The sequence below is a fragment of the Limanda limanda genome, chromosome 13, assembly GCF_963576545.1.
Source record: "Limanda limanda chromosome 13, fLimLim1.1, whole genome shotgun sequence".
In the NCBI taxonomy this organism is placed as follows: domain Eukaryota; kingdom Metazoa; phylum Chordata; class Actinopteri; order Pleuronectiformes; family Pleuronectidae; genus Limanda; species Limanda limanda.
In genome coordinates this window covers 870,376-889,258 of record NC_083648.1, presented here as the reverse complement: position 1 = coordinate 889,258, position 18,883 = coordinate 870,376, and the positions used below count along the sequence as shown (strand labels likewise).

At 45.8% G+C, this 18,883-nt stretch overlaps 1 protein-coding gene across 7 annotated transcripts in view; it reads left to right on the top strand.

Moving 5' to 3' along the window:
- Positions 1-18,883, top strand: part of dlg1b (discs large MAGUK scaffold protein 1b) — a 73,677-nt gene that overhangs the window by 32,396 nt on the left and 22,398 nt on the right. For 3 of the 7 annotated variants that reach the window (XM_061083942.1, XM_061083940.1, XM_061083939.1), the window contains exons 4-6: positions 1,468-1,629; positions 17,123-17,215; positions 17,926-17,979. In XM_061083942.1, the coding sequence (XP_060939925.1) occupies positions 1,468-1,629; positions 17,123-17,215; positions 17,926-17,979 (309 nt within the window). The remainder of the gene's footprint in view (positions 1-1,467; positions 1,630-17,122; positions 17,216-17,925; positions 17,980-18,883) is intronic. The other 4 variants (XM_061083945.1, XM_061083944.1, XM_061083943.1 and 1 more) reach the window with 2 other exon arrangements.

Genomic DNA, 18,883 nt, shown 5'->3' with positions numbered 1-18,883 from the left:
GAGCACTGAAGAATCTTAGAAATATTTGGTTTTCAACAAAACAATATGCATGTCCAGACAATTACTTTCTTTGTCCATTTTTCAATTGTATACAATATTGTTATACATGGTATTCAAGTATAGTGTGCAATGCATAGAAGAAACAACAAACATCAAACAGTGCTCACTCCAAGAGAAAAAGAGGGGGGATAAGAATAGATGATTGATTGCATACATAATATATTAAATTAAACGAGGAAAGAAAAAAGAAAAACAAGTAAATGAAAACAAAACCAGGGATAAAGAAATAGTTATTGTCCACTCCAGAATGTAGTATCATAGGTGCTATATATGCTTTTCCGAGAGGATGGTGTATGATGTACGTAAGTAGGGAGAGTTGACAGATAGCCGCACAATCAGAGGCCCAGAGCGATATTAATTAGTAACCCTCATTGTATTAAAAACGCAGAGACAGGACCCCATCGTTTAGTAAAGATAGACTTTTGGAGCCTTAATGAATATGTGATTTGATCCATTTGGTAGATGTCCCATATTTTTTGGGTCCATATATATGTGGGTGGGTCTGGTTTTAACCATTTGATGGTTATACATTTCAATGCTGCTGTGAGTAGTATGTTTAGCAGGTATTCTTTGGCCCTCCCATTCAGGCCTTCAGGCGAATCTTATAATTATTAAAGCTGTTTTCAGACATGAACTGAATTCTGCACATGTTCCAGAAATATCCTTTGTGTCTGATACGTGATTAAAGGTGAAGCATTTATAGATTTAAACCACAAACTGAGACATGAGATGTTTTTCAGTATTACTTTCCTCTAGTGAGTTATGAAGGTTTTTTTTAATATAAAAGTTCTGCATAGTTAGAAGGAGCAGTCTGTGGTAAAGGGAGCTCCTCCCCCCCGACAGAAAGCCCCGAAGCTCCTGAAACACCTCGTCAGTTCTCCAGACTTCATAAGAATACTTTTACTCAAGCTGTCGGCTCATGATTATATTCTTATTTCCTACAGTGGATTATATATAACCATCCTCTGCTTGTCCTTGTCCACACGGTGGAGTCGACACTGAAGGTATCAGATCGTCTCCTGTTGTATAATCTGCTGAGTTGCTGCAGCTCAAACTTCAAACTAGTGTCAAGAAAATGTTTTGTGAATGTTCTGCCAACAACAAATTCAAAGAGTCCTTCAATCAGCTTCTGTAAAACTCACTGTGGTAAACTGTCAGTATCACATGGTCCTCATCAGTTGCTCTTTCTGTTTACATGTGTATGTCTCCGCGCTGGCGACCCCCAGTGGTCAGAGGCAGAATTGTTTCAGGTTGTTTCCATCCATTTCTATGTGAACACGTTGCAAACATCTTGAGAGAATTTTCTTCAAACTTTGTTGCAGTTGGATCCAAAACACTTGAAGTAAATCGGATAAGAACTCTCCATGACTCCATTCTACATAAGTCTTCTTCTTCTTGGCGTTTCAGAAGTACAGGCACCAGGATGAGGACTTGTCCCCCCAGGACCAGAGCTCCGCCCAGCTGACGGAGGAGGGGGGGCCCGAGCTGGTCCAGGTCGCAGAGAAGAACCTTTCCCAGATCGAGAATGTGCACGGCTACGTCACCCACGCTCACATCTCGCCCATGAAGGTAGGCCTGTCTGTGTGGAGTCACTCCTCTTCACTGTGTTCACGTCATCCATCAGAGGAGAAACAACAAACACTGAGACAACAATGAGCGTCTCCTTCCAGACTCTCGTGAAAAGAGATGAATGTTGTTTGTACCTGATCATCTGTAAGAGATGTTGAAGCTTCCTGTTATCAACAGTTCAGGTTCATTGTGCTTCAGAAGCCAGTGAAGTCAGAGCTTCTCCTCTGTCTGTTTCTGTTCTATGTTCATTTTAACCAATGAACCTGTTTCTGTCCATTAGTCACCTTCACACACACACACACACACACACACACACACACACACACACACACACACACACACAAACACAAACACAAACACACACACACATGCATGGAGGACGGGGGTCGTTGATGTCCATGTGGATCACATGTGTCCATGGAAACACTGCTCTGGTTCTGAAGCTCGTACTCATCTGTACCTGTTGCTCCTGTCATCACACACACACACACAGACACACACACACACACACACACACACACCATCCTCAGTCAGAGACTCCTCGATCAGTTTCAGCTTCTTTTGAAACAAGTTGAAGAAATGAATGATTCACTCCATCAGCATCTTACAGTTTAAATCAACACGAACTGTTACTGAACAACAGCGCCCCCTGTGGTGATCACCTCTGTGTCTGATTGGTGAACTCAGCAGAGTCACAGAGAACAGACGCTCAGGGAGAGAAGGAGGAAACTTTCTCTGGTTCAGTCTCACTCTCATCCAGCTGCTGCTTCAAAGTGAAGAAGTTGCTTTGTGTTGATTTAAAACTTCCCCTGAGGTCTCTTAATCTTAATGTTTGAAGAGATTAAAACGTTAATATCATCATTTTGTGTTGATCATAAACAACAAAATGATAAAACCAACATGGAACCAGTTACCACTGATAAATGTTGCAGCTGATTTGTCAAGATATGGTTTGAAGTCAAACGTTTGGTCCTCTCAGTCACATGACTCGTCCATTGCTGCTGTGGTTGTGTGTCATGTGACCACTTTGTCACAGTCGACTATGTGTGTTTGTGATGTTAATGTCGCACTCTGCCAGTTTAATACAACTTAATAACGAGTCAGGATCTGCACTAATCACTTAATAATAAATAACTTTTGTGTCTGTGTAAGCTTCGTCAAGTCTGACGCTGTTTAAGAGACCAGTTGCATCATGGGAAATGTAGGCTGTGGTTTGACTCGTACATGAGACTGAAGCTGTCTCAGTTAGTTCGACTGAGTCACAGCAGCTCATCTCCAGCGTCTCGTATCGAAGAAACACGTTGATCCTTCACACACCTTGATCCTTCACACACGTTGATCCTTCACACACGTTGATCCTTCACACACGTTCATCCTTCACACACGTTGATCCTTCAAACACGTTGATCCTTCACACACGTTGATCCTTCACACACGTTGATCCTTCACACACGTTGATCCTTCACACACGTTCATCCTTCACACACGTTGATCCTTCACACAAGTTGATCCTTCACACACGTTGATCCTTCACACACGTTGATCCTTCACACACGTTGATCCTTCACACACGTTGATCCTTCACACACGTTGATCCTTCACACACGTTGATCCTTCACACACGTTGATCCTTCACACACGTTGATCCTTCACACACGTTGATCCTTCACACACGTTGATCCTTCACACAAGTTGATCCTTCACACACGTTGATCCTTCACACACGTTGATCCTTCACACACGTTGATCCTTCACACACGTTGATCCTTCACACACGTTGATCCTTCACACACGTTGATCCTTCAAACACGTTGATCCTTCACACACGTTGATCCTTCACACACGTTGATCCTTCACACACGTTGATCCTTCACACACGTTCATCCTTCACACACGTTCATCCTTCACACACGTTCATCCTTCACACACGTTCATCCTTCACACACGTTCATCCTTCACACACGTTCAACCGATCCCAACTCTCAGCTCTCGTGTCCACACACACTGTCGAGTTAGGAAACGCCTTAAGAGTCAAATATCTCAAATTGAAACAGAAGTGAACAACGTAAAAAAACTAAATCTATTTTTCCCATAGTTTTGGGAAACTGCGACAAAAATATGTCATCTTACGCTGGACAATGAATACAAATTTAACAAATAATTAACTCATAAATGATAACTTTATTAATGTTGCACAAGGTCAAAGTTTATAACAACACTTTAAAATATTTACAAGTTTGAATAAATTGTAGTTTATACAAATGAAACTTATCTTTCTGATTCTATTGATTCTATTATTTCTGACCTGATTTTGAATCTGAGAGGAATCATAAAGTTTCTGCTGAGATCTGATGTTTTAACTTCATGTTGCCGTGGCGACACACAGCATGAGGAGAGTTTCTGCCCCCGTGTGGCGTCAGGATAGAAGGACAGCTGACTGATCAGAGGTTAGATCTGAGGTCAGAGGTTAGATCAGAGGTCAGGAGACGACGAGCTGAGACAAGAACATGACGTAAAGTCCACGTTTCACATCTTTGAATGGAAATAAAAAGAAAGTTTCTGTTTCTTCTGTTCTCTCTCATTCCTCCTTCCTCATCCCTTTATCATCCTCCTCCCTCTCTCCTCCTCTCTCCCTCTTGCTCGTCCTCTCTCCTCCTTCATCCCTTCTCCCTCCCTCCCTCCTCCTCCCTCTCCTCCTCCCTCACCCTCCTCTTCATCCTCCTCTCTCCCTCTTGCTCGCCCTCCTCCTCTCTTTCACTCCTCTTCATCCTCCTCTTCCCTCTCTCCTCCTCTCTCCCTCTTGCTCGTTCTCTCTCCTCCTTCATCCCTTCTCCCTCCCTCCCTCCTCCTCCCTCTCCTCCTCCCTCCCTCCTCTTCATCCTCCTCTCTCCCTCTTGCTCGCCCTCCTCCTCTCTTTCACTCCTCTTCATCCTCCTCTTCCCTCTCTCCTCCTCTCTCCCTCTTGCTCGTTCTCTCTCCTCCTTCTCCCTCCCTCCCTCTCTCCTCCTCCCTCACCCTCCTCTTCATCCTCCTCTCTCCCTCTTGCTCGCCCTCCTCCTCTCTTTCACTCCTCTTCATCCTCCTCTTCCCTCTCTCCTCCTCTCTCCCTCTTGCTCGTCCTCTCTCCTCCTTCATCCTTTTTCCCTCCCTTCCCTCCTCCCTCTCTTCTCCTCCCTCCCTCTCTCCTGCTCCTCCTCCCTCTCTTCTCCTCCCTCCCTCCTCCTCCCTCCCTCTCTCCTCTCTCCCTCCCGCTCTCCTCTTCTCTCCCCACTCTTCATCCTCCTCCTCCCTCTCTTCTCCTCTCTCCCTCTTGCTCGTCCTCTCCCACTCCTCTTCATCCTCCTCTCTCCCTCTTGCTCGTCCTCTCTCCCTCCTCTTAATCCTCCTCCCTCCTCCTCTCTTCCACTCCTCTTCATCCTCCTCCTCCCTCTCTCCTCTTCTCTCCCCCTCCTCTTCATCCTCCTCCCTCTCTACTCTTCTCTCCCACTCCTCTTCATCCTCCTCCTCCCTCTCTCCTCCTCTCTCCCCCTCCTCTTCATCCTCCTCCTCCCTCTTTCCTCCTTTCTCCCTCTCTCCTCCTCCCTCCCATTCCTCTTCATCCTCCTCTCTCCCTCTTGCTCGTCCTTTCTCCTCCTCCTTCCCTCCCTCCCTCCTCCTCTCTCCCCCTCCTCTTCATCCTCCTCCCTCTCTCCTTCTCTCTCCCTCTTGCTCGTCCTCTCTCCTCCTTCATCCTCCCTCTCTCCCTCTCTCACATCTTCTCTCTCTCTGTTTTCCATCTCTCATTCTGAACTCGCTCTTCATGCTCCTGACTCTGTTTATGTTTTTTCTGTCTCTTGATGAGTTTCTTGTATTTTGACCTCTCCGAGATGCCGTCTCCCCCCCCCCCTGTAGGTAGTGTCTCTGGAGTGCCTCTTTGACGGGTTAGGACAGCAGCCCCCGGAGCCCCCCTCCCCTACGTCCTCCACCCTCTACCCCCCCCACGGAGAGGACAGCCCCCTCCCCTCCTGCTCCTCCAACCCCTACCCCCCGATCCAGGTAACCCCCACCCGCCCCACTGTTGTCATGCTACAGCCGTGTTCTTTTAACGTGTTATAATATGTAGCATCGTATGTTCCTCCGTGTTCGAAGAGAAGAGTTGATCCATCGCCTCCTTCAGGTTGTTTCAGGAGCTTCAGCTTTGAGTTCATGAACATCTGGACCGGGTTAACATCTGGCCTGGTTCAGTCTGTCTCTAGAGTAATGACTCATGACAGCTCCTGAAAGTGAAGCCAATCGTCTCCATCGCCCCCTGGTGTCCCACTGCAGTATAGGTCATAAACCTCCTCCATGTTAGCAGATGGGACACGGACCAAACTAAATACTCAAAGGAGACGTTAAATAAATGTTTATCAAAGATGAATTCTGTCGTTTCAGCTCGTTCTCATCTCTTTGATGTTCAAGTGTTTCTGATCAGTTTGGTTTGAATCAGTTATTTGATGATATAAAAACAGGCTGAGACGTGATGATTGACAGCTGAGACTGACTCCTGATTGGTCGAGCTCATGCATGGGCGGGACCTCGCAGTGCACCGGCTCCTCACCGTCTGTAGTTTAAATGGGAGGAAGTTACAAAGTCCAGGAAGCTTTGTGATGGACGTAGAAAGAGCAAATGTGCAGTAAAAGAAAATATTTTCTCTTTTACATATAAATATACATGTCAAAATATTAAGATGTAATAATACCAAGAGGTTTGTTTTATAATTAGAAAGAAATGAACAGGATTCAACCTGAATTATGAATAATTCATGTCATGGAGACCTAACATTTTAATAGTTGAGAATTACAATAACTTGGTTCACATCAGACGAACGCTAGCAGCTGTGGTCGCAGAGTGAGACCTTCACTTCACCGGAACCTCACCTGCTGGGACTTTCCTGTTTGCCATAGTCTTCAGTGGCAGAACCTTCACTTCCTGTTCTTCCATGTTTCCTGCGTGTTTGATCTGCGACGTCAGCAAGCAGCTATCTCCACACCTCCGCCACGAGGAAGCAATGAATGGATCCTCACATCCCACAGAGACACTGGGAGGACCAACTCTACACTTTTCATCTCTTCCTCCTGTTGCTCGCTCGCTCTCCTCAGCAGCACCATGGCAACACAGGAGATGAATGCCCACAAAGGAAATCCTGACGACAGAAAAATGGAGGAGGAGGAGGAAGAGGTAGAACCTGCAGTGAAGGACAAGGACAGATTTAGTGAGGCTTTCTGTCAAAGATTTACAGCAGCTCTCATGTATATTTAGCACCGAGACAAAAGACTCAGGCCATGAAATGACTCGTCAGTAATACTTCTTCATCCTCTCACCTCTGCTACTCACCTGCAGCAGAGGATTCTGGGAGATGACAGGTCAGAGGTCGGCTCTCTTCACAGCCAGCAGGGTTTCAGCCACGCATGCAACATCAGGGGAATCCTGTAATCAGCCTCATACATAAATATTAAAAGAATCGTTTCCATCAGAGCCCGATATTTAAATATATGGTCGGACCAAAGTTTGGGCACAAAAAATTCTGAAACAATTTATCGGCTGACATCAAAAATAGATAAAGTCCAACCCAAAAAAGAAGTGTATGCATATGAATAAAAAGAAAACACAAATACGACTTATTATAAAAACTATTTTAAGATGCATTATTAAAACATACAGTATGAGTATAAATGCACATCTTTTCTGTAATGTATATTTAGTACGTTTTTTTATTTTCAATTATAAATTGACAATTCTTGCATGCAACTAATAAATTCAGACTAATTACTCGATTGTAAAATGGTTCTAAACTTTTGCATGGAGTCCCGTGGTTGGCTCCGAGGGGACGCTAACACTTGAGGGTCCCGAGATATTGTTGTAAACTGAGGACACGTTCTGTCTTTTTGCTCCAATCTGTTGATTATGTTTCGATCATTTCAGTTATTTTGGGCTCATGTGATGTCATCAGGATGTGGGTCATCTGCACAGATATGTAAATCAATACATTTCCTCAGGGCGATGACCTCTAGTGAAAACATGACATCATAAGGTAGTGGAACAATAAACACCAGCTCTCCTTAGAAGTTATTAGGACCTGATCTGTACCGACGACTACTTTGTGTTTGGATGAATTATGGTGAAGTATTCATTAGTAACAGGACATTTTGTTAATATATGCATGTCAGTTATATACATCAGTACTCAGTTATTACAACAGTAATACATCAGTACTCAGTTATTACAACAGTAATACATCAGTACTCTGTAGGTTATTACTACAGTAATACTTCAGTACTCAGTTATTGCAACAGTAATACATCAGTACTCTGTAAGTTATTACTACAGTAATACTTCAGTACTCAGTTATTGCAACAGAAATACATCAGTACTCAGTTATTACTACAGTAATACTTCAGTACTCAGTTATTGCAACAGTAATACATCAGTACTCAGTTATTACTACAGTAATACATCAGTACTCAGTTATTACTACAGTAATACTTCAGTACTCAGTTATTGCAACAGTAATACATCAGTACTCAGTTATTACTACAGTAATACTACAGTACTCAATTATTGCAACAGTAATACATCAGTACTCAGTTATAACTACAGTAATACTTCAGTACTCAGTTATTGCAACAGTAATACATCAGTACTCAGTTATTACTACAGTAATACTTCAGTACTTAGTTATTACAACAGTAATACATCAGTACTCAGTTATTACTACAGTAATACTTCAGTACTCAGTTATTGCAACAGTAATACATCAGTACTCAGTTATTACTACAGTAATACTTCAGTACTCAGTTATTGCAACAGTAATACATCAGTACTCAGTTATTACTACAGTAATACTTCAGTACTCAGTTATTGCAACAGTAATACATTAGTACTCAGTTATTACTACAGTAATACTTCAGTACTCAGTTATTGCAACAGTAATACATCAGTACTCTGTAAGTTATTACTACAGTAATACTTCAGTACTCAGTTATTGCAACAGTAATACATCAGTACTCAGTTATTACTACAGTAATAAATCAGTACTCAGTTGTCAATTACTACGTTATTTCACCAGTACTCTTTTACTATTAATTAATAACTACACTAGTTATGTCAGTACTCAGCAGTTAGTTACTACGTTACCAGATTACATGAGCAGTGAAAACAGTTAACGTCGTGTGTATGAGAAAACAAATAGCTGCCTCTTACTGTGCTTTTTATAAAAATGTCATATTTATATATTTGTAAATTTTTTCCCAGTTTTCATTCAGTGTGTTATTTTGTTTTCATTGTGCGTCTCCAGGTGCTGTGACTACCTGGACTCTGAGTTGTGTAAATGTAGTTTAGTCACCGTGTTTTCATCACAGCTGAGATAACTCTGCAGTTTCTCCGTTAACTCGTTGTAGTTTAAAGTAGGACAGAGGTCCCCCCCCCCAGCCCCCCCCACTAGAAAGGAGGGAGTGGGAGGAGCCTCTCCGGCTGCGCTCTCTTTAAACAGCCTCTCGTTCGCCCTGCAGTCTGTTGTTCTGAGGCTGGGAGCCGCTGCTCTCTCTCTCTCTCTCTCTCCACCTGCTGAGCGATGCTCTCTCGCCCCGGCAGGTTCACCCCCCCCCCCACCCCCCCGAGGCTCCTCTCGCTCTCTCTCTCCCGTCCAGTCTGGCGTCTGACGACCACCATTTGTTACGGAATGTCTGCCACCGCCGCCACCTGCTCATGAACTAACCGGAGGAGGACGACCTCAGTGTGTCTCCACCCCCCCCGCCCCCCCCCCTCCGGAGCTCCTCCATCAGCTCCTCTGCAGCTCCCTGTCTGTGTCTGTGAGGAAGAGGAGGAAGAGGAGGAAGGAGGGGGGACACAAGGTGGATTAAAGCGTCTGCTCTCCAGCCAGCGCCACCTCCGCCCCCCCCCCCCGCAGCCTGCTGCAGGAGCCAGAGGAGGCGTGAAGGAGGCGTGAAGGAGGCGCACGCCACCTTCACCACAGCAACAAGCAGCATGCTCAACTCAGTGTGGTACGCCAAGAAGATGGGCCGCCGCATCATGGGAACCCTGAGGAGAACCAAGCGGCTCCACCGGCGCCTACTGGTAGGTCACCCCCCCCACCCCCCATTCATAAAAACATAAATCCTCCAGAAGGTGAGGAGGTGGGGGGGGGGGGGTGCTGCACCGTGCAGCATGAGTCATGTGTGCGTTGATCATGCACAACTCTGACCGGTGTGTGTGTGTGTGTGTGTTAGTGTGGGTCGGCTGGATGAGGTGGAGATCTGCTGCTGCGTCATGTGAAGACTGTGTGTGTGTGTGTGTGTGTGTGTGTGTGTGTGTGTGTGTGTCTGTGTGTGTGTGTGTGTGTGCGTGTGCGTGTGTGTGTCTCTGCTGCTCAGTCTGGAGGAATCTCTCTGATCCCAGGACGTGTCACGGCTGAACTCCGGTGCAGAGGCAGCGTGTGGATGTGGAGATTCACCTGCATCACAGCAGCATCATGTTCAGTCCAGATGTGTGGAACCCCTGCAGTAGCACATGCCTTCCCCTGCGTTGCCTAGCAACCTGCAGGCTCCTGACACGCAGCGCTGCCTCGAACACGATGGTTCACAGGCAGGAGGAATAACACACACAACCTGGATGTTGGTGACACTGAAGACGACATGAAGCTGCACATTGATTCATCACATCTTCAGGTCCTGAAGGAAAAAGACTGAATCATCGCCTGAAACTGCAGCTGGTTGTTTATCTTCACTCACAGAAACATCAGGAACGACCTCGGACTCAGGTTCCGTCCACGCTAACGCACCTGAAAGCTGTGGTCACATGACTCTCAGGTTGTTGAAGTGTACGTAAACATCTTCAAGCCACACACACCACTCCAACTTCTGAAGATACCCCGACCTGGACGACTTAGAACCTTCACAGACACGTCACATGACCATTCACCTACACCGGTCACGTGATGTAAACAGGAAGTAGATCCTCCTCTGCAGTTGGTTGCTTAGTAACAGAAAATCCTCTAGAGGAGGAGCAGCGATGGTGAAGAGTCAGAGCAGAGACGACGAGGTGGAAGTGTTCCTGACGTAGCTGCTGAAGAGCCAGGTGATTCCCTCTGGTGGTGGAGGAGACCAAACACGGAGCTAAAACTGAGGAAACACTGAAAACAAACCCCGGACGAGTTGTGATGTTCGTCTGTGGAGGAAACATCTGTTTGATCACATGTCAGAGCAACAGGAGACAAAACGAGTTAATCTCTGAAGTTTAAACTGTTTCATCTTCTGGTTCTTCACTGCAACGTGAACTCCTGCAGCTCAGTGGACACGGGAGGAAATGAAAGAATCAATATCAACAACATTTTTTGAAAGTGTAAGCTCCACATGTTCCACAGGAAGATATGAGGAACTGACTTTCACTGTCACATGACTCAGGTTCTTCTTTACGGTAACTGGTTCGTGAGCAATCAGATTTGTGGTAGTGTTTCTTGACAGAAGCTAATGTGACGGATGAAATATGTTCGGGACCCGTCGGTGCACTCGTGATCACGGAGTGGAGATCTGGGATCAGTACATCAATCGACCAATCAGGCGGTCTCAGCTACCTGGAAATGACAGAAACCATCTTTGAGAAACATTTATTTAATGTTTACTTATGAATTTTTTAGTTTGGTCCATGTCCCATCTGCTAACATGGAAGAGACAGGGTTTTTTACCTACACTGCAGACAGCCACCAGGGGGCGATCCATATGATTTGGCCGTCATGTCTCAATTTACAGTCTGTGTTCTGGCTGGAAACAAACATTACCAGATTACATGAGTAGTGAGTATATTCAGATTACTATTTTATATTTAGTTTTTCCAGTTTTCATTTGGTGCGTTTCTTTTTTCATTGATGGCTCCAGAAACTTTAAAAAGTCCAGAAAACATCTGTTTCGCAGCTTCTGAATTATGTATTTAATGTATCACTTATTTAGCTTCTATTTTTAGAAGATTCAAGATTTTTATTGTCAAATGAACAGAGATAACATGAAGCAGTCGCTGGCAATGAAATACTTGGGTCACAGGCTCTCGTTAAGCAATGCTCAGTAGTTTCAACCAAAAAAATAAAATAAAAATAGAAATAGTATAAAATAGAATATCAAAAATTAAAATATAAAATAAAATATATATATTTAAATATATATCTTTACAGATGAGGAGAAAAATAAAACAATAGTTCAATTTGTGCAGTAGTGCAAATATTCAAATATGCTCATTACGGTCCTGGTGCAAATATTCATATTCAAAATTCAGAGGAGTTTAAAAGTCTTATCAAGTAAGTATAATCAATTCAGTTTCCTACACATGTTCATACTCTAACCAGCCATCAAATGTCTATGATGAGAGTGAGAGACACGTTATTCTGAAATGCAGATGTAGTCAACAGGTGAAGCTTTATCAGCACCAAACATCTGAAAGCCTAATTACTGATTACCGGAGCTGCAGCCGAGCTGAGGTGTGTGTGTTTGGCCTGTAGGTGGCGCTGCAGACCCACAGCAGGGCTCGGGCACTGATCCTAATCTCGTCAGAGTGGAGTCAGTCAGATTCTCTCAGTTGGTTTCAACACATGTTTATTTATTCACTGTGACACGTGTTGATCTAAAACTTATTGTCATGAATCTTCGATTTCCAGATTCCTGCACTTTCACTTTCACTCAGCGGTCGATTTCTGCTTCATCGTTCACACGACACTTTCATACATCCAACCACACATGTAGATATTTACATGGAGGCAGATCAATATATTTTGAAGACTTCAGTTGTGCATGTGGAGATGAGGCGTTCAGGGACGTAAAGCTTGGTTAAAGCTCCTCCCTCCAAACCACAGCCGGGCTCCTGGATCTCAAATCCACTTATGAAATCAGAACTCCATCCCACTGCACAGCGCATGTTGTCATATCAACGCTCTATGTGGGTTATTCTGGGGCATATTTTATGATGTATAAATAATTTGCCCATTCATGATGTAGCCAGCGCAGAGACTGGATACTATCAAGTCCATGTGTTGACCAATCAGGTCTCAGCTGATCCCACGGTCACTTAATATGTTTCTGTAGGAAGTTCAGAGGAGAAGATGATATGAGATCAGATTCTTATTTTACTCTCTGAGTTTAGTGTTTGGGACATTTCGAACACACCAAATTTTATCAATTATTTTTATATGATATTAATTATGAATGCTATGTCAGTGTTAACTCTCTGGTTGTGTCTGCTCTGGGAGATGGATCCACTGAGACTCAGGAGGAGGTTTCTGTTGAGGATCTATGAGGCCAAAAGGGATTTGTGAATATTTTCTAAACTAACTAAAACAATCTCTGTTGATATGAGCTCAGTATCATTTGTAATCCTCGTCCACACTAACACACCTGGACTCACATCATGTGACCACTGTCCCTCTGGACTGGGGAACTGTAACAGATGGGGAGAGGCAGTGGACTAGTGTCAGAAACTTGGACTATGGGCAGAAAAGGTCTCTGGTTCGTCTCTGGTTCGACTCCACAGAGAAACAACAAAAAGACGAACCTAGATTGATCTGTCCAAAAATCCAAGAGGATTCTCCCTACCCTGTCTAGTGCCCCTGAGCAAGGCACCTTACTCCCCCAACATCTGCTCCCCGGGCGCCGTACATGGCTGCTCACTGCTCTGTGTGTCCTGCACCAGATGGGTTAAAAGCAGAGGTTACATTTCCCTCCTTGCATGAGTGTGTCTGTGTTTGGGACAAATAAATGTATCTTAATCTTAATCTCTAATGACATCTGGTCTCCTGCACATGTAAACACATTTCTCAGAGTTGTGTGGAAGCAGCCTGAATAATAATCCTGAGTGTTGGTTTGGAGTCAGAATCAAATCCTAGACACGCTGCAGACTTCTCTCCAGAGGATGAACCAGCTGATCTTTCCTCTGGAGCAGTTGTTGAAACAAACTTTACTTTTTCCTCGACTGTAAAATCTCTGAGCAGTGAAATGTTGGAGTTGGTTGTAGACACGGACTCAACTCTGAACACACTGGAGCTCATCTAAAGACAGATCTGCTGCAGCTGTTCACCAGCAGCTCGCCATCATCACCAGCCTCCGGACGCCGGCGCTACCCACGAGTCCTCGTCACATTCCTCCCTCGCCGCTGACGCTGACACGAGCGACGCTGCGCCTGCGTCCGGGGGCGACATTGATTATTCATGCACCCAGTGGAGCCGCCCCCCCCACCCCACCCCCATGCTCGTGCTGACATGTGCCACGCTCATTGAAGCTGATTAATTGGCCGGGGAACGAGAGAAGATGAGAGGGAGGGTGTCACAGAGAGAGGGGGGGGGGTAAAGTGGGAGTGTTATCGTGCTGCGGCGCTGAAGCTCGAGTAACACGAGTGAGTTGGGATCAATTGCCTCTGATGCAGATCCACAACCAGCTCGTCCCAATCTGAAGCCTCCGTCCTTCATCACTGAACCTGCTCCTCCAGCCTCCTCCTCCACCCGGAGCCGCCTCCAGCCGGAGCCTCCTCCAGCCGGAGCCTCCTCCAGCCGGAGCCTCCTCCTCCTCCTCCAGGAACATGACCACACATTACCCCCGGCAGGAGTTCGCCTCCAGGGCCATGAACGGCTCGGAGAAGAAGCTGCCGCGGGTCCACATCAACCTGCAGGAGTCCCTCGCCCACCTGCACCCGCTCCAGAGGCAGCACGCCATCGAACTCCACCGCCAGCAGCAGCAGCAGCAGCAGCCCAGACCTCCTCAGGTCCAGACCTCCCTGGCGACCTTCACCGCCTGCACTGTGCCGGCGTCCTGCCGAGCACGCAGTCGGTTCCTCAACCTGCGGGACAGCGTGAAGAAAAGCCCGACCAAGAGCACGGCCAAAGTCAGCAGCAGCGGCAGCGGCGGCGGCGGCGGCCATGGCTCCAGCAGGACGGAGATCCCCTGGGTGCCCTTCGCCTTCAGCAAGGTACTTCAGGATCCACGTGTGGCGTGCGGCTGGTGGGACGCCGGGACGCTCCGGTGTCTGAAGGAAGGAAACAAGAGTCAATCCTCACGTTTCTGCTCAAACTTCGGCTTCATATCTCTGTTAGCATCAAATGTTTTAGTTAAAGGTCACAGGGTCGTTTGAACCGGTGAACATGTGGAGGATGAAAATGTGTGTGTCCGTGTGTGTGTGTGTGTGTGTCTGTGTGTGTCTGTGTGTGTGTGTGTGTGTCTGTGTGTGTGTGTGTCCCTGTGGGTCCTTGTTGGTCTGTGTGTGTCCGTGTCCTCTGCTGTCAGTCAGGTTCAGTTACTACGACTGTTGTTCTGAGACGCTCGTCTCTGCTTCGTCATTTCATCAGTTTTCAAAACTACTTCTTATTTATTCATATTTTGTAGATTTCTTTTCTTGAACTAATGGTTCTAAACGCTATGAGCTGGATTTTGTTTCAGACTTCACAAAGTTCAGTTATAGATTCATATGTTGATTTCAGCGCCGCTGGTTTGTCACTGAAACAATCAGAATCTGTTCAAATTAAAAAAAAAGTCTGTATTTAAATACTGAAAACATGAAGAAAAGAAGACAATAAGTTAGTTTAGAGTAATAAAACTCCTTTAATATTACATTGACAAATTTATTATGAATTCTAAAACCTCAAACTATATTTCCAATTCTTTAAAAGAAGTTAATATTTAAATTACACATGTTGTGTTCGTGCTCAGCTTTAAACGTCCAATGTTGTGTAAAACAAGTCAGTTAGTCTCAACCCATTTATTTATATTTGACATTATAATAACTGAGTGAAAGTGTTGATCAGAGTTATTGTTGATGATTCATAAGTAGTTTTGTTGATCCCTTCGTTTGGAGCTCGTCACTGGACCGTTACCCCCCCCCCACGCTGGTCCAACCCGTCTGTGTTGTTCGGGACCAATTAAGCCCGATTACCAGCGGCTCCCTGAGCTCCGGCTGCAGATGTGGGGCTGGACGATCGATGCGCTCAATGTGCGGAGGCTAATTTTAGCGTCTGTTTGTTTTCCATGGGCTCCGGGTTCTGCTGCTGCAGCACAAACTAATAAACCTCTTCGAACCACAGCGGCACTTCCTGCCCGCGGCTCGGCGAGCGCCTGCTGTTGCATAACGGAGGTCACAGTGTCGAAGGCCACGCCTCTTTGTTCATGTGGTTTGATGTGAGACACGACTTCACGTAGGAAAAGTGAGATTTCCACTGTTTTTAAAAGGTTTTACAAGTAGAGCAGAAGGTTCCAGCTGTTTGTTGTTGTGATCCTTTTTAAATGAAACCGTGATCATCTGCAGGTTGAGAGCAGTTCCTCATGAAGACGTTAGAACGTCCAGAAGCAAATGTTCAAAAGGAAACTTCAGTGAAAGGAGAATATTGTTCTTCTTCATCGCTGCATCGGATTATTCACCCTGACCCCAGGACGTGTTCCTCACATGTTCCTCACATGTTCCTCACATGTTCCTCACATGTTCCTCACATGTTCCTGACGTGTTCTGCAGGATCTGTCAGTGTCTCTGGACATGTTCTGGATCTTCTCCTGCAGCCTCCTGGTAACATGTGTGTAACATGTCCTCGTCCATGTGAGGAACCAGCAGGAGAACATGTGGAAGCTTCCCAGAGAGCGAGTGGACGTGTGGACGAGGTTTCTAACACGTGACGTGAAACTGAAGAACACAAAGATCTCAGGATGAAGAAGAGGAGCCGGACACGTAGAAGACGAAGACGTCCACTTGGAAACACGAGGAGGTTCCAGATCTTCTGGTGATGAGGCCGACGCCGTGTGGGAGGAGCTGGAAACAACAACACTGATCTGTCCACAGCAGAGTTTATGATCATAGATACAAACGTAATGTTTCTGTCCAAAACTCAAACGAAGGGAAAGTTTAACATCCTCTTTGGTCCTGATCCCAGTCCTGCTCTCCAGAGGATGAACCCTTTCATTCCCCCCCCCCCCCCCCCCCCCAGGGTAAACCACCACACTAACATGTTGCTGGGGCAGTTGTGAACGTGACCTTTGACCCTCTGTGCTGATGTCAGTGCTGCTCCGAGTTAATACTGAAATATCTGCTGCTTTTTAAATAATCATAAAAAGGACACCCCCCCCCCCCCTGCTGAGACTGTACCGAGGGACTGAGGATTTCACACACACACACACACACACACACACACACACACACACACACACACACACACACACACACACACACACACACACACACACAGGTCAATGGCTTTAATCTTCTCACAGCAGCAGACTTTGTCACATCAGAATTGTCTGAAAGTGTCAGATAATCTGTCAATCACAGAACGTCTCTCTGCGATTGGCCGACCTCTCTGACTCGAGCTCCGCCCACCTGGCACCTGAGCATGATCACAACAAGCAGACCCGGGTAGGGTCACACTGGGGGTCAGCGTCCACTAGCTCCTCCTCCTCCTCCTGCTGTTCATCTGTGCTGCACTGTGTTTGTTTAACCTTTGACCCCTCACCATGCTATTGTTCAGCAGGCCGAGGCCCCGCCCTCCTCCTCCATAATCCCTGTGATCCCAATCTCGCCAATCCCAGCCGAGACCACCATCATCCCTCCGACGTCACAGGTTTTTTTGTTTTCTCTTTTATTTCCCTCCACTTGTCTTTCTCTGTGCTCCCTCCATCTGTACATTCATGTCTTCTTGTTTTCGGCCGCTCGTCTTTCTGCCGTGGCAGCGTAGCGTTGGGCTGCGTGGCGCCCGTCCAGCTGAGCCTCTGATGAAGTGAAGCAGATTAGAGATAGAAGCAGCGGGAGAAATGCCACACTTCCCCCATTTGACTTTAGCGAGCCCATCTGGCTCCTCCCAGGCAGAGGGCGAGCGAGCAGGCGAGAGAGACAGAGCCCGGGCCAGGGATTGAGCGGGGGGGGGGGGTTGATATGAGGAGGTGCTAGAAGAAGAAGAAGTGACGGAGCAGTCTCTCCATCCTGCAGGCTTTGAGTTGATCTTAGGCTTCATGCTTCAGCACTGCATCTTCTGCAGAGTGAGATGTCACCACGTACGTACGAGTGTGTGTCCAGTGTGTGTTCAGTGTGTGTTCAGTGTGTGTTCAGTGTGTGTCCAGTGTGTGTGGGAGGAGCTCAGGGTCTGTGCATGGATGTTGATGGGGGGGGGGGGTTCATAGAGTGAAGATGTTTTGTGACTCTGTGATGTCTCCTCTCTCCTCATGTGATGTCTCCTCTCTCCTCATGTGATGTCTCCTCTCTCCTCATGTGATGTCTCCTCTCTCCTCATGTGATGTCTCCTCTCTCCTCATGTGATGTCTCCTCTCTCCTCAGGCCAACCCTCCTCCTGTGGTGGTGAACACGGACAGCCTGGACACGCCTCCACACGTGAGTTCAACCTGATCACCTGACACTAACAACTAGGGATGGGGGAAAAAATCGATTCTGTTACAAATCGCGATTCTTGTGAATGATGATTTTAAATCGATATGCTGCCTCCCAAATCGCCGGGGGGGATATAATGGGGGAGCAACATCACCCCAGAGAGCATGTTGACCAGCTCTTGTTTTTGCACAAGAATCTAAACATACCCAAGCACTAGCTTTGCATCGCCTACATGCAAACAACAATAGCCTACTTTTTGTTTATTTCAAAGTTTATATTTTAAGTAAACTTTTATTCATTCTATTTAATTTACCTTTTATTTATTGTTTAAAAGTAGCATGAGTTGCACACATTTCTTAATCTGTCAGTTTGTGTGCAGTTGACAGGGGCTATACAATAATAGGGCACATTTTTATTTATTTTCTCTATTGGCTGCCCGGCAGTCGTTAAGTTAATGTTAATATTTGAAATAAAACTTGTAAAGCTCTAAGTGAATTTGACTGTGTTGTATTTGAAGGTATGATTCAACATTTTTCCATGGTCCAGTATTTTTTTTTAAAAATAACCAAAAGAAATCCCAGGAAATCGTAATATCGCATCGCAATACTTACAGAATCGCAATACATATCGTATCGCAACCTAAGTATCGTGATAGTATCGTATCGGGAGCTCCCTGCTGATTCCCGTCTCTAATAACAACCAGGTGTTGAATCACTTGTTTCTTAATTCCTTTGATCTCTGCAGAATCCCTGTCTCCTGGTAGAATCTCGTTGGTTCATAAGTGTCCAACAATGAACGTGCATTTGAACCATCGTGTGTGGAGGTGGAAGACGTGTTGTCTCCTCTCTGCTGACGGAGATGAACCCTGTGGATTTATCAAAGTGTCCGGTCGGGTCATGGACTGATC